The sequence below is a fragment of the Equus quagga genome, chromosome 12 (assembly GCF_021613505.1).
Source record: "Equus quagga isolate Etosha38 chromosome 12, UCLA_HA_Equagga_1.0, whole genome shotgun sequence".
NCBI lineage: Eukaryota > Metazoa > Chordata > Mammalia > Perissodactyla > Equidae > Equus > Equus quagga.
In genome coordinates this window covers 53,299,543-53,314,740 of record NC_060278.1, presented here as the reverse complement: position 1 = coordinate 53,314,740, position 15,198 = coordinate 53,299,543, and the positions used below count along the sequence as shown (strand labels likewise).

The following is a 15,198-nucleotide window of genomic DNA, read 5'->3' as shown; positions in this document are numbered from 1 at the left end:
GTTGGGCAGTTGTGCTTCTCATCCCTCACAGTCTGAAGGGCCTGGACTGTTTAATGTGACAGTAGGATTAGAAATAGGAGCAGAGTGTCTTGCATTTATATGGACTCAGTTCACCTCCATTAGACATTGAAAATAACTACAAAATGATGTAAGGTGTTAGAAAGACTTTATGGAAGGGTTATTCTACTTGGGCCTTGAAGAATTGGTTGGACTTTGAAAACTGGAATCAGGTAGAATAAGGCATTTTAGAGAGATAATAGAGATTAACCTAAGGCCTGGAGATAGTGAAGGCTGGGGCCCGTTCAAGAAAAGGCAGGTAATCCACGGTGATGTCAAGGTAGGAGGATACCAAGAAGGCAACAGTGGGAATTAGACCCTGAAGGTCTCACTGGGAGTGTTTTGATTTCCAGGAGGAGAAATTTGAACTTTATTTTGTATGTCATGGGAAGTGACGTGGCCAAATCCATGTTTCAGAAGGTGATATTTGTGGCTATTCAGAAGATGGAGTGAAGAGAAGAGTCTGGAAAGAGGGAAAACAAGTCACATGAATTAGCAAGCAATGAGAGCTGGTGCTAGGGCAGCGGTAATAGGAAAAGAGCAAGTGATATGCCAACTACACACATTGACTGTAGAAAGAGGACAGAATTTGGAGATGGAATGAGTAAGGGCGAGAAATACTCAATTATTATTATTATTGTTATGGAACTGAGCTTCCTTCCTAAACTTCCTTTATAAAACAACCTGCTAAACCATGAAATAAAGCTCAAGGTAGAGTCAGTTTGAACTCTGTCTCATGGAAACTCAAGAATAATGCTCTTTGAATCTGATCTACATATTGCCCCATACGTTTGTTGTGTGCCTGATGAATGGGCACACCTGTACTGAGAATATCCATTGCATTTCATTATGATGTGTGGATTGCTCATTATTCAATAAGATATGGGGCCCAGGTGCCTGGGAAGATACAGCTGTACAGCCTATGGAATATGCATCATCTTGATTATTTTTCTTCTCTCTGAAGGTGATCCCTAGGAAATGTCTGCTGGTCAATAGGGGGCAGTGTTGCATAGCAGAAAGAGCACAATTGTGTAGTCAGAGATTTAGGTACAATCCCTGGCAGGCTGACTGTCCCTTAATCCCAGGGTTCCCAACCCTGGATTCCCAGAGCATCTTCAGAATTACCTGGGGTTTCCTTTTAAAATATAGATTCTCATAACTCTATCCCTTGGAGATTCTGGTTCACTTGATTTGAGTAGGGCCCTGAAATAGATGTTTTGTTTTTTTTTAACATTCTAGGTAATTTTGATAGCTAGCTAAATTTGGGAGTTAGTGATTTAATCTTCCTGAGTCTCAGCTTTCATAGGATTGCTCTGAGCATCAAATGAGAAAATACACCTGGATTTTATAAACGTTAAATCACAATAAGATATCAATTGGTAATTAGATTACTTCTTGAAATAAGCTCCCCATCCCTTTTTTAAAGACTTTTTCAATTTTTCATCAGTTTGAAGCTTGACTATATGAAAGCATATCATATTTGTCTGATTTTTATGCATTGTGATAGCAGAGAGAAAACTAATGAATTTTGTCCAATAATACACATAATACATAAAATGTAGAATTAATTGGATGATGCTTTTAAATGTTGAAGAGGTGATAGAAAATAGAAGGCCCTTGCTTGAAGTTTTATGACATTTCAGGAATAAAAGACAGTTTGTAACAGTGGCAAGGAAATGTAAACAGAAATTGCTCGTATATATTTTTAATACAAAACCCACATTTATTATCGACACCGAGATAATTTAATTTACAAATACACTCTAACTTCCCAGTTATAAGAGCAATAGCTTAAGTTAAATACATTGTTCTCTTCTTCTCTTTCAAGCCAAAAACAATTCAACAGACAAAACAACACCATAAACTTTGTGTCAATGATAGCAAGAGAGATTTTCAAACACATACTTTTTTACAAAGAGTCATCCAAGTGAAAGAGAATTCAGCAGCTCAATACACCCACTGTAGAACCATACGCAGCATAAATGTCAGTTGGCCTTGAAGCTTATAGCATGTTTTAATCAGTTTCAAAACCTTTATTCACAGTTTCTGTGTAACTAGAGTTACCCGGCCTTCTCAGTTCTGAGGGATTTTCTAGCACGTAGGTCCACCATGTTCTATGACAGAACCACAGTATCTCCTTCCTCCTACTGTCTCTCAATTTTCATCTTACGCTTCTTCAACCCTGCGCCTGGATAACTTCCAGGTTAACCCATTCTGAGTCATATGTTCTTCCCCTGGGACTGATGTTGAGTCACCTCCAAAGGTCAAGTTGTTCTTCTAGGGAGCCATTCTGGCACATTCCTTCTGTTCTTGATACCATCTTTAATTCCCTCCAGCCAGGAACTGGTCACTTGAGACTATTAGCCTGAAGGTCATTCAGCAGATTTAAGTATATATTTGATTTGAGGAACCTGGGGTAGGAGTCCTTTTCCATAAGCGTGTATATGACTTTCTGGGCTTCATCAAAACATGTGAGGGTTGGTGCTTTGATCTTCTTGGCTGTCGATTCTCGAGTGTGAAAGTCAATATTGATCTAAAAAGAAATCCTCATTAGTTAATATGTACTTTCAATTTATTGCATTATTTTCTGTTGTTACTGTGTCTTTTCAGGACAGTGGCTTTAAGCCCTCATTTCAATCAGCTCAAATATCTCTTGAAAGCCTACTCTAAACCAGCCCTATACTAGGTATGGAGGAGCTAAAAAGAACTATCACAAGTAAGTCTTCGCTCCAAGTGAGCTCATAGCATCATTGAGAGATACAAAAGAGGCAGACATGAAAAATTAAATATCCATGCAAGGTGATACATGCATCAGAAAAAGTGATGGGGACATTTAAGATTTACAGGGGGAGAAGGCACGTGGTGCAGCTATTTTCTGGTTGAACCAACAGCATTTGACTGGAAGGTGGGCACAACTGCTAACTGGAAATATTTTTGCTGCTGCAATTGTACATATTGCACTATTGTAATAGTGTATTTTACCCTAATCTAAGATGAACTAGCTCATTAAGGACTCCCTGACATGCACTTCTGTCCAGCAACACCGGTACTCCTTACCCCACCCCCATCATGTTAGCTAATTTTGCAAAATCAATCTTGCAGCCAATCTTTTCGCAAACATAGAAAATTAGATTATCATTGCACTGAACTAGGTGTATGTACCTAAATATATAGCAGTGAAATCATGATACTCAAAAAGGATTTCATCTTGCCATGTTTGTGGAATGTTGTTTCTGTATCTAAGTTCCTTTACATATAAACGCATGATAATGAACTTAATACTCACTTGTTTAGCAGCATCTGAATGCACAAACGCTTTGTATATTTTCTCTGCTTTGCAACGCAAAAGATCAGACTCTGTTTTTTTATAGTCTTCACAAGCCAGCCAGAACTCAATATTCTCCTCACTGAACTCAGACTTTAGGAAATTTCCAAAGACATCTTGACCAGCTACAAAGACAAGGCAAGGGATAAGATAATTAAATTGATTGAGCCAATAAATGAATAACTTGAAGAAGAAATTTGCAAGAAAAATACTATTGCATTTTCTGTGTACAAAGATAAGAGATGGCTGCTGCTGAAATAGCTGTGTCATACTTTGTAGAGATGGGAAGGCCTTATAGATTCCTTCATTTGTAGTGTATCTGGGGCCAAACAAACATATCCACACACACACTTTGTGGTGGCTATGAAACCATGCTTTCCTTCCATCTACTAATTAAATTAAAATTCTCCTCTGCTGATTATGAAACAATCTCTCTTCTTATAAATACCAGCTCTTAGCCAGACTGTAGAGTATTTTAGGGAGGCAAACGTTAACAAAGGGCGTTAACATCACGTTAATCATTAACAAATATAATTTCCCCATCCAATTCATATTAGTCAGAAAATGTGATGCCTATATACGACCTATGTGTGATTATAATTGCCGGTGTTAAGAGACTTTTAAATGGGCTATTTCTATTCCATTTATTTGTTAGGCTGAATCATAAACGAAGTCAGATAATAAGATGGATAAACCAGGTTGAACTTCCTGATCTCCAATCAAGGCTCCTGACCCCAGTAGAATTGCAGTGCCCGTGAGGAGGGTAAGGCAAGCTGGTTTCATTCTTTACCTTCTCTCATCGGAAACTCTCCACATGACTCTGTGTTTCAAAATTCTTTGTATCGTATCTGTGTTATAACATGTGTCATGTTGTATATAATGCAGTTATGTGCCATGGGTCTCAATTGCCTGCAGAGCAGTAAGGCAGCGAGGCACTGTGTTTTGGGTTTTGAATCCTGGGTGCTTCTAAAATTCCTGCCACATAAAAGTGGGCTGAATGAGCGAGTTCATGAATGTACGGAGGATAAAATCATTAACTGACTGGCTGAATCCTACTCCACACATCCAACGATACAAAAAGACATTCTTTAGGTAACTTTCAGAAGAGCAGTTCACATGTGAAGATATTTGGTTTACTTTTAAAAACGTTAAACTTCCAGCATAATTTTTAATGTTGCTCCTATCATGATCCGTGGAAACACCAAATTGTCTTGGCAAATTTGTCTAAAGGACAGTGACAGAACTGGGTGTTAAGTCAACATTCCACCACCATGGGGCATAATATGCTAAAGCCATCAGTGACAACAGAAAAACCAAAATACAGCTTTTCATACACTCTGCTAGCCAGAATACTATGTTTTAATGAAGCCACTCAATCTCTTAGCATATTGAGCTAAACCCAAAACATTCAGTAGTTAATCTATACTTACTTTGGTTGGCAAGAAGTTTTTCCAGAGACTGAGACCATTGCATTACTTCATCAGCAGAGAGTCTGCAGAGGACAAAAATTTACATCAATTAGTAAAAGACTTTTTCATGTAAGCACAAATGAAATTAGAATAGCTGCTGCATTTTGAGAACTTCGCAAATGAAGACTCTAGTTCTAATAAATTTTATTAAAATTTATCTATAAGAAAACAAAATTTCCCTTAGAGTTACTATAGTTATGAAAATATCTGCCAAGAAAATGTGAAAAAATCCAAATACACACCCTCCAACAGTATAATAAATAGCAAATATATGCACATGCATGTGTGTATTTAGTTTACATTGGTACTAATGCAGCCTAATCTTCTTAGGCTTATTGCTTAAAAGAAATGAAGTCCATTCTGTGCAATATGAATTTCTTGCTAGTCTATAGACCTAAGGCATAGGCTGCTTTTATAATGATAATTCAATGTATTAGCATACGTACATGTCCTTAGACTTAGAAGATTTCATTCCAGATTCCAGATGTGGGATCATAGATCTCAGATATGCTTTCACGTCCATCCCACTATAAAAGACACAAAAGTAATTATTCATACTTCCTCAATAGAATACACTTTATTTGTAAAAAGAAAAGAGCCTGAAATAAACTTCTCCAAGGAATGAGGCAATAGTAAAAATAGTTGATACACCATTTTGCTATGTTAAGATTGAGCCCATTTTTATGGGCCAAAGGCTGGAAAAATTCCCACCTTAATTTATTGCCCTATTGTGATTCATTTTTTTAATGCAACTGAATATACTTATAGCTCAGAACGGATAATCGCTCTGATCTGGCCAAACGAAATGCTCATATTTTCTTCCATTCATTCCCAATCCTTCTGCCATTAAAGATAATCTAAGTCAAAATTCACAAAATGAGACACTGAATGAACTTACAAAGTCTTTGGCCTCCTTTTTTGCGTTTTGTCGTCTAGAAGTGACTGATCTGTTCCTTTCAAGTCCTTTGGATTCGCAGAGAAGAACATTCCTGGCATTTTGTCTAACCTTGGCGTGGAGATGGCTGCTGCTCGTATCGTCCTCGCAAGGCAAGTGTCTGCTGGCCGCCGTCTCTGCTGCTTTATATAGCAAAGTCTCTTGCTGTTCAAACGAGACTGTTTATCAAGTGATGTTACCACAGACACTGGAAGTTCCCTCTTTCTTGGTGTGTTGTGACGTGTATCTTGAAAAAAAAAAAAGCCTACAGTGATGTTTTGTGGTTGAAACCTAACCGAACGAGACTAGGTCACTTGATTTGAAAGAAAGAGAATTAAACATACAGAGACACACACATATATATCACATGCCTACAGCATTAGCTGTATGAGTCTTTCCTTCCAGGCGATGTTTGTTTCTTCATAAAAATTGTGTATTTCAATAAAATATTTCATTTGGTGGATATATCGTGTCACATAGAAGCTCAATATTAGTGATGTATTCAGCATGAAGAAAACTAACACTTTTTTGTTTGATTATTTGTGCAGATATGTGGTAGGAAGCAGAGTTATGAGAGGTTATCTTAACGTTGCCCCACTCCAACTCTCATCCATTATTTCCATGGCAAGAAGTTTTTTCTTTTAAAGCATGAAAGAATGTTTTTTTTTTTAAGATTGGCCCTGAGCTAACATCTGTTGCCAATCTTTGTTTTGTTTTTTTCCTTCTCCTCAAAGCCCCCCTGTACATGGTTGTCTCTTCTAGTTGTGGGTGCCTCTGGTTGTGCTATGTGGGACGCCGCCTCAGCATGGCCTGATGAGCAGTGCTATGTCTGCGCCCAGGATCCGAACTGGCGAAACCCTGAGCCACCAAAGCGGAGCGCGCAAACTTAACCACTTGGTCACGGGTCCGGCCCCCTGGCAAGAAATTTTCATGTTGGTGTTTCCCAAGGTGTGTGCTAGATACTCAACTGATGACATATAAGGTGATCTTGAGGGGTGCATGGATTTTAATATTTATTAAGAATATAGTTAATATATCAAACTGTGATTTTTTTGTGTACTACTGCTTAGGATAAAAACAAAGTAAAATTAAAACAAAACTATAAACAAAAGTATAGTTAACACAAAAATATGACACATATGTAAATATACTGATACTAAAGAATTGCACAGTATCAGAGGAAAAGTGTTCACAGTAAAATAAGAGTATATTTGGTCAGGCCAATAATGCATACTTCCGAGGTGGTGATCTTTCAAATTTCAGCAGTAGCTCTGGTGAGGTATAGTCTAATTGTAATGAAGATTAGAGATTGATCAATAACCCCAGGGGCTGGCCTGATGGCATGGTGGTTACGTTTGCATGCTCCACTTGGTTTCCGTGCTCCACTGTGGCGGCCCGGAGTTTGTGGGTTTGGATCCCAAGTGTGGACCTACCCACCACTCATCAAGCCATGCTGTGGTGGTGACCCACATACGAAATAGAGGAAGATTGGCACAGATGTTAGCTTAGCAACAATCTTCTTCACCAAAACATTTTTTAAAACCCCAAGGTATTAGATGCCTAGTCACTGATCAGGGTAGAGGAATTAGTGCAATATGAGCTCTTATGGAGTTTAAATATAGAGTGTGGTTTGTTTACAGAGTGCCCAGTTTAACTCAAACCTCCTTTGATTTTTGCCCCCCAAGAAGATAAAACAAATTTTACTTAGAGAGGCTTCTGATGGAATTAGGTAAAACTAACAAAAAGGAAAAGAGTATTACTTGCCCTATCTTGGTTCTATCACCAGGATAAAAGATATTTGAAGGAATCACATTTATGACGTTTCCAAATTCACTTACTACACAGTCATGAACATATAATTGTATGTATATTGTATGAAGCGTCATTTGATGCTCAAAAAAATAACATGATGCATTAAGAAAGGGAACTAGTGAGATGAACTGGCCACTTTGGAAGAGACCCAAAAAAAATGATGGGGTTCAAAGACTGATGACATAAAGAGATTTGTTTGTGTATTTCTTTTGGTTCAGTCCATGCTTACGTTTATGTTAAGATCTTCTGGCTCATGTTTGTTTATCTAGTCATCTCTCATTCCTCTCTATAATTGTGGGTAAGTTATGTCACAGAAAAATGATTTATAGTTTACTTTTAATGACCCGCTATTATTAATATCCAAATATACTGACAATTTCCAAAGTATGTTTCTGTAACAAGTTCCTTTGGATGTTAATGAGCATAATGACAACTACAACAGCAGCAGTTGCAAAGGTTACGGGGTCGCATTAGTCTGGAAAATGTTGGGTTAAAGTTAAATAAGCTTCTTAAACTGATCAATGCAGATCTTCTGAGAGCTTTTGATAAGTTAATGCACATTTGTGGGTCTCTAAAAGGAGGGTAGAATATGCAGCAGTTTCATAACATTTTGGAAAACTGAACCCTCATTAGGTAGGAAAAATAGTTTGCAGAAATAACGTTTCTGCTGGCCTAGTGGTGCAGCAGTTAAGTGTGCATGTTCCACTTTGGTGGCCTGGGGTTTGCTGGTTGGGATCCCAGGTGTAGACATGGCACTGCTTGGCAAGCCATGCTGTGGTAGGCATCCCACAAATAAAGTGGAGGAAGATGGGCATTGATGTTAGCTCAGGGCCAGTCTTCCCCAGCAAAAAGAGGAGGATTGGCAGCAGATGTTAGCTCAGGGCTAATCTTCCTAAAAAAAAAAGAGAAGAAATAATGTTCTCTTGACACCCTATTTAGAAAACTCTGGTCTGAGATAGAAATCAATATTCGCTTCTTATACATTAATAATTCCTTTAAATCTCCAACCTTCTGCTACCTCAATATAGACTTTCAAGCTTAAGTATTTGCAAACAATTATAATTGCATTCTTCCAAGCCTAAACAGAGAGCTAAATTCCTGATAGAGAGGGTCCAGCCGAACTTCCCATATCACAGTTGGCTGTTGAAGCCACCTCAAGGGCACAGTAATGGAGCTGCTCTCTCAGAGCTGCTCGCTAGCACATCCGAAGCCTCTATGTGCCAGAGGTAGGCAAATTTGGTGAAGCTGCATCAGCAAGGGCTGATAAACCTGTGACTGGGCACTGGAAGTTCCCTTCACTTGTGCATAGTGTCTCTGTCTGGCCCTTCTTTGTAAAACTCATTAAGAAAAGATGAATGATCAAATGGTAACTTTACTGAATCAAGGACTTTGGCTGAAATTGTAGAGGATTTGATAAAAGCCAATAGAAGAAAGAGTGGCTCTCCCAAACATAGTCTTGTTTGTGTATTTCCTCTGTGAAACTGTGCTTAAATAACTAGGTTGGAGTCTTAAGAAAAGGAATACTTCATGCAGTCTTCATGTCATCTTTATTTTTTAATTAATAGACTTTATTTTTAGAGCAATTTGAAGTTGAGTGGAAAGTACAGAGAGTTCCACATACTCCCTCTACCTCCCATGGCCTTTGCCACCATCCACATCCCACATCAGTGTGGTATATTTGTGGTATATATCGATGATGAACATATATTGAAACATCATTATCATCCAAAGTCCTTAGTTAACATTATGGTTCACTGGTGGTGATGTACATTCTATGAGTTTTGACAAATGTATAATGACGTGTATTCATTATAGTATCATACAGAATAGTTTCCCTGCCCTAGAAATCCCAGTGTTATATTTTAAAGTGTCTAGGAGATTGGTTCAATAAAACGGTTCAGACTGTGTCTATCAATTTCAATGGGGAAAATTTTACTCTTTGCTAACTTGATTTTACATTTTGGTTCCAATTACTCCAAATGCCTGAATCCTAGTAGAGAGCACTTGGTTGAATGACTTTTTCCAACTTAATATTGATTAAACTGATGTTAAGCCTTTATAAGATTGCTGAAATTTTGTTGTGGACATTAGGAATTATGAGGAAAAGGACAATAATGAGTACAAGATTGTGTCTTAAAAGTAAAAATGTATCTATACTGTTGAGTCAGTGACATGAACAGCAATTTGGATCCATTGAAACAAGATGTCTTGATTGAACAAAGTTTAATTGCAGGCCTACAATGTGTCAGACTTAGTTACTGCAAATAGAGAGATGAATGAATCTCTCTCCTAAAGAGTTCACAGTATAGTAGGGCAGAAAGTATTTAAGCAAGTAATCAAAGTGAAAAATGCCATCGGAGAGGAACGTACAGAGGAGTGATTAACTCCGGAAGTTGAGACAGAAGAAAAGTGCTGTTGCCACTTACTACACAATCAGCCCGTGTCTATTCTCTGCCCATTTCTGCATTCAAGATCAACATCCCTTGGAAAGTACAAAGGACTACAATGGAGAAACTGGTCTTCAGCAAGTAGACATCTCGCACATGTAGGAAGATCATGGAAGAATGGATCCTATAAGTAAGCACAAAGCTTTGCAGAGTTTAAAAGGGGCTCTGAAAGACTGTTGAATTAGCATAACCACTCAATGGTTAGGGAATTAAGACAAAGCTCACTACTGGGTCTTTTTTTGGCTCTGACAGCCTCCAGGCTTATAGGTAGGGCCACCAACAGTGTTTCAGCTCGATTTCAGAGTTTGTTGGAAAAGCTTCAACAAAGATGAATTTGGAAGGATTTTTCTCTATGTCCAGATAGAATGTTGGTGGGGACATTGATACCTAATGTTATATTGTTTATGAATGAGGATTAAACATTTTAGCCTTACTTATGATTTTATTTTCTAAATGAAGAAATCAGCTGATAGATTTTAAAGAGGAGATATTTGCAACTTGGTGAAATTCAGTGATCTCAGTAACTGCCAACTGAGCAAGATAAGAATCTAGTTTCTTTTTCTCACTCTGTTCTAATCAGTTTATAGTCAACACTGAACACCTCCTTTCTATAATTTAAGAGATTATAAGAAAACTGAATGTGGGACCTTCAGTGAACTGAGCTCATGGAATTCTATAAACCTCACTCACTCTAGATCTCATCTTACAGCAAAGTTCTCATTAATAGGCCCATCTTCCAAGTCATTCTTGAAAATCCTAAAAAAATCTTTGATTAATATTGTCTCTGACAATATTATGCTTCTTCCACAATGGACTCATTTTCCTTTACTACCGCTCTAGGCTCTATTATCATTTCAACAAAGGAGAGTAGTCATGTCAGACTCTATTTGACTATGCTTTGCAAATAAAATTTACCAAGTACTGAAGCAGGTGTCTTATTCCTAAGTTCAAATAAATGGAAAACTATGCTATAAGAACATTGACGCATTATTTGCTGTTGGACTGGAAAATTCTGTCATATAACACAGGACATAAATGCAAAAACAAAGATACTCAAAGGTCAGCATGGAGAGACAATTTGTAAAGGAAAGTATATTTGAATTATTAGGGAACCACTTCAATAAATGACTTTTAATTTTCCAAATTTCCAATAACACCATTCCAGTGATTTCCTTTTGCTTTTACTACACATTAAAGAAGTCAACAACATTGCCTTATTTGCTTTGTTCTTCCCCACTAATTATGTGATTTTTCCTAGAAAAATCTATCCAGGTTGCCTGACATGCCCTGTTCTTTCCAAAGGCACACCATTTATTTCTCGTGGCTACGTTATCAGCGCTTCCTCCATGTCTTTTTGAATATTTTGTTTTTATTTACTTTTTTTTTCTTTTACCAAGTATTCATGTCAGACATACTGGATGTTTATTTCATAATAAATGGCATACTCTCAAAATAAGTCATATTCTTCCCACTTGCATAAGCACCTTTAAGTCAGTAGAGAGCAGCCACTCTGAGCATGAATCTACTATTATTGTGGGTACAAATGGTGTGTGGTGTTCCACTCTTTCCTGTGTCTGCTCTGTCCTTTTCAAATAGCCTTCGTTTATTATCCTATTTATCTTCTATTTTTTAAATTAACCCAAAGTCTTCGAGCCCATTGGATCCTAGTGAAGTGTTGATTTGGCTGCGTTTCATGGTCTGTGGCTTCAATACCAAGCTATAACTTTGGGCTGTCTTGTGAGTTTGATTAAATCAGCTGACTTCTTGTCGGTTTCCTCTGTACAGAAGTCAAAGGCAATCATTAAGCAACTCACAGATAGAGCAGTGGTGTAGAGAGATTTTTGCTCCTTTTGAGGTTCTACAGTGATCAGAACTAGACCCAAACAATTGAGTATTTCGGTAGAATTTGTTATATAGGTAGTATGTTTTCCATTTTCATGTCTATGTTAGCTCCCTTTGCCTAGACTTCTCTGTCCTAAAACTCAGTGAATTTGGCAACCCAACTGCTCCAAATGCAGGGCTCTTTCTGGCATTGTAGCTCTGCATTCTCTGGGCCAATCTTCCAGACTGTTCCTTTCTCAACCAATATTTATTTGTCCTGATCTCCTTTTCTCTTAGCCAGTGTACTTCTCTAAACTAACACGTTCAACAAATGTACAATTGTATGTTCACATGTTAGTGATGTGGAAATATCAGCCTATTTCTGCCAACCCCAATCTAATTTTCTTGCCATCTGCTTTTTACAGATACTCATAGCTGGAAATATTGATCACTCCCGCCCACAGACCTTCTCCAGCTCCAGTTTCTGAGCCAATCCATTCTGAGACTGCAAAGAGCTAAGTCATATCAGTCTGAATTAGAATTGGTGGAAAGTTTCCGCTGTGGGGTCTGCTGTTAAGATAGGATTTTCACGGTTGCAAGTGTCAGCAACCCCATTTTGAGCAATAACTAGCTTAGACAAACAAGAAGATAACTGGAAATGTCCTGGAGGGGACTTCAAGGACTAAAAGGAAATGTTGAATGAACTAATCCTTCAAAGGTCAGCTGAACCTCAGCCAGGCCTCAGAATATTTGTAAATTATGACTTTGCTTTGGACCAGGGACAGGTACAAATTGAGGAAACATGGCTGCCACCTACAATGAAGTTCATATTCCTCACTTCCAAGGAGAGCAGACTCTTAAAGTATAAATAGCCCTTATTCCAGTCTCTTCTTATCGCTGTTTTTTTCCCCTGTGTATTTTGTCTTGTTTTCAATTAGCTTTCTAGAAGCAGAACAGCTGGGCAATATATTTGGTGAGAACTCAAAGTTAGAAGAAGCTCATAATCTTGTTTTTTGTCTCAGATGATACGAAAGATCAGGAGAGATAAACTTATAAACTGCTACTATTTTCTGTGAAAATCAGGTAACTTTTACTCTGAGAAATTTTTATGTGTGTGTGTGTTTTTTTTTTTTTTGGTCATTGAGAGGTTTTAAGTTCTACTTCGTCTTGATTTGGTGTCTTGTTTATGAGTCTTTGGCTTTTTCCCCTGTGATTCTGTTTTGCCCAGGCTCTTAGTTGAGACAGTAAGATCTTAACACACCAAAGAGAGTGTATAGAAATTTTAAAGGCAGCCTGCTGTGTGTGGGAGTTTGTTCCATTCTTCTAGCCTGGAGGTTCTTTTCTCACATTTTACTTAAGCAAGGTTGAGGTGTCTTAGCCTCCCCCGTTTGAAAGAGGGAGCAAGCAGTACAAACGAAGGGAGGTGGTTAGTGATGTTTGCACCAAATTACAGCAGAAGGCTGGGTGTGTGCAAGAAAGCAGGGAAGCTAGGTCAGAATGGGGTAAGGATTGGAAATGTCACAGTGGGGCTGGCAATGTCCATGATGATCTCTGAAACTGATCAGTCCTTCTCCTGACTCCACTGTTCACTATGAAACAGCAATTGATTCCTGAAAAACCAGAAACCTCTTTAGAATATGGCAATTGCATCCTGAGTTCCATGACCCTAGTCAATCCAGGAAATCATATCCTTTAAAACAAGTAGCTTGTAGAGGCTTACGTTTTATAATTCATCCTTTACATCTCGAAATGAATCATGATTCACCCTGCATAGAAAATTAAAAGCTTCTGAGAAGATCTGCAAATGATCGGTAAATTAGGATTTTCCCCCTTTATGCAGAATTCCCCCTGATTTGGGACAGTTTCAAAGACAATGGAGTATAATACCAGGGAGAAGGTCACCATTTCACTTCCCTTTTAATTGAGAAAAGTTGTTTTACACAATCTACCACTTCAGAACCAACAATGAAAAAGGTTTGAAATGCTGAAGTTTGTTGGGTTTTTTTCTGGCAGAGACCATACCCAACTATCAAATCAAACATCAGACAGTCCAGAGGAAGAGGGTCTGGGCAGCTGTGGAGCTCTCTACCAGTGTGCCACCGTGTGCAGAACTGCTGCAAGATGAGGATGCTGATACAGGTGGTTGTGATCTCTTAGAAAGTGCCCCCATGATTACATCAAATTAAAGTCTAGTTTAACCGCAGCCTAACTTGGTGGCAATAATTGATATTAATCAATGATTAAAACTGTACCCAACATTATATAGTAAACAAGCCATTATCCAAGTTTGTTTATTTTTTTTCAGAAACACAGTTCAGTGTTTAATTTGCCTTTCCTGCTAAAACCCTGGCATTTTGTACCCCAAAACCCTTTTCTTCTCTCTTGTCTTTATTCTTCCCTAACTTACTTGGCTTCTGAAGGTACAGATGGCCGATGGCTACCTGATTTCACTGTGAAAACTTTACTTTGATTCGCTGTCTTCTTTTGTGAAATTAGAAGGAAGAAGAGAGGAAGCGAATGGATAGTTGAAAGCTTAGGGCTTCGGAGGGTCCTGTCTCCCAAGCTCGAAAAGAATCTATAGTCTTTCAGTCATATTCTACAAACAGAGCAAAATTTTTCTGAACAAACTTTTTTGACTTGATTTTACAAAGGATGAGAAGGAGTCTGTTTTGCTCAAATGTCCAGAAAAATTCCTGACGCATATAAAGTACAAAAAATCATATGACGTGTATGAATAAGGGGTTAAGGGCTTAGACTAATTTATCCAACTGTTCAACAAATATTTGTTTGGTGCTTATTGTATGCTAGTCGCTCTGCTAGATATTAGGGAATCTAGAGGTGAATCTTATTCTGGAGAGAGACAAATAAATGGGACATTTAGAAACATGTGTTACATGTACAATGTGGGGTTAAGTATAGGGTACTTGGGGGGCTGTACGGTGGCACCTAACCTGGTGTCAGCAGGGTCATGAAAAATGTGCTCACTCAATGAATAATACTTATGATGTGCCAGTTATTCTTCCAGGGAAAGAGGGCAGACAACTGCATATGCCTTTTGCTCTTTCCCCTCCTCTTTATGCCATCTGTCTGAGCAGCCATCTTGTCACCATGAGGTTTCAAAGGATGAGAACCAGAGGCTAAAGATGGCTGAGCAGAAATGTATAAGGATCTGAGACCCTGATGCAATCCTGGAGCCACAGTTCCAGGCTGGTCAGCGGATCTCCAGATCTTTGTACATGAGGAAAAGAAAATGACCCAACTTAGTCATCTCATCACATTATGTCACGGTTTCTATTTTTATTATTTTAAAAGATATAGTCTGTGTGATTTTTT

At 38.2% G+C, this 15,198-nt stretch overlaps 1 protein-coding gene across 1 annotated transcript; it reads right to left on the bottom strand.

Annotated features, from left to right (window-relative positions):
* Positions 1-1,755: 1,755 nt before the first annotated feature.
* On the bottom strand, positions 1,756-5,922 carry RGS1 (regulator of G protein signaling 1). The gene is made up of 5 exons (XM_046678157.1): positions 5,750-5,922; positions 5,298-5,378; positions 4,813-4,874; positions 3,344-3,507; positions 1,756-2,590 (listed from the first exon to the last, which is right to left on the bottom strand). Exons 1-5 carry the CDS (start codon positions 5,845-5,847, stop codon positions 2,405-2,407), a joined length of 591 nt encoding a protein of 196 aa, XP_046534113.1. The 5' UTR covers positions 5,848-5,922; the 3' UTR covers positions 1,756-2,404.
* Between the last annotated feature and the right edge of the window lie 9,276 nt (positions 5,923-15,198).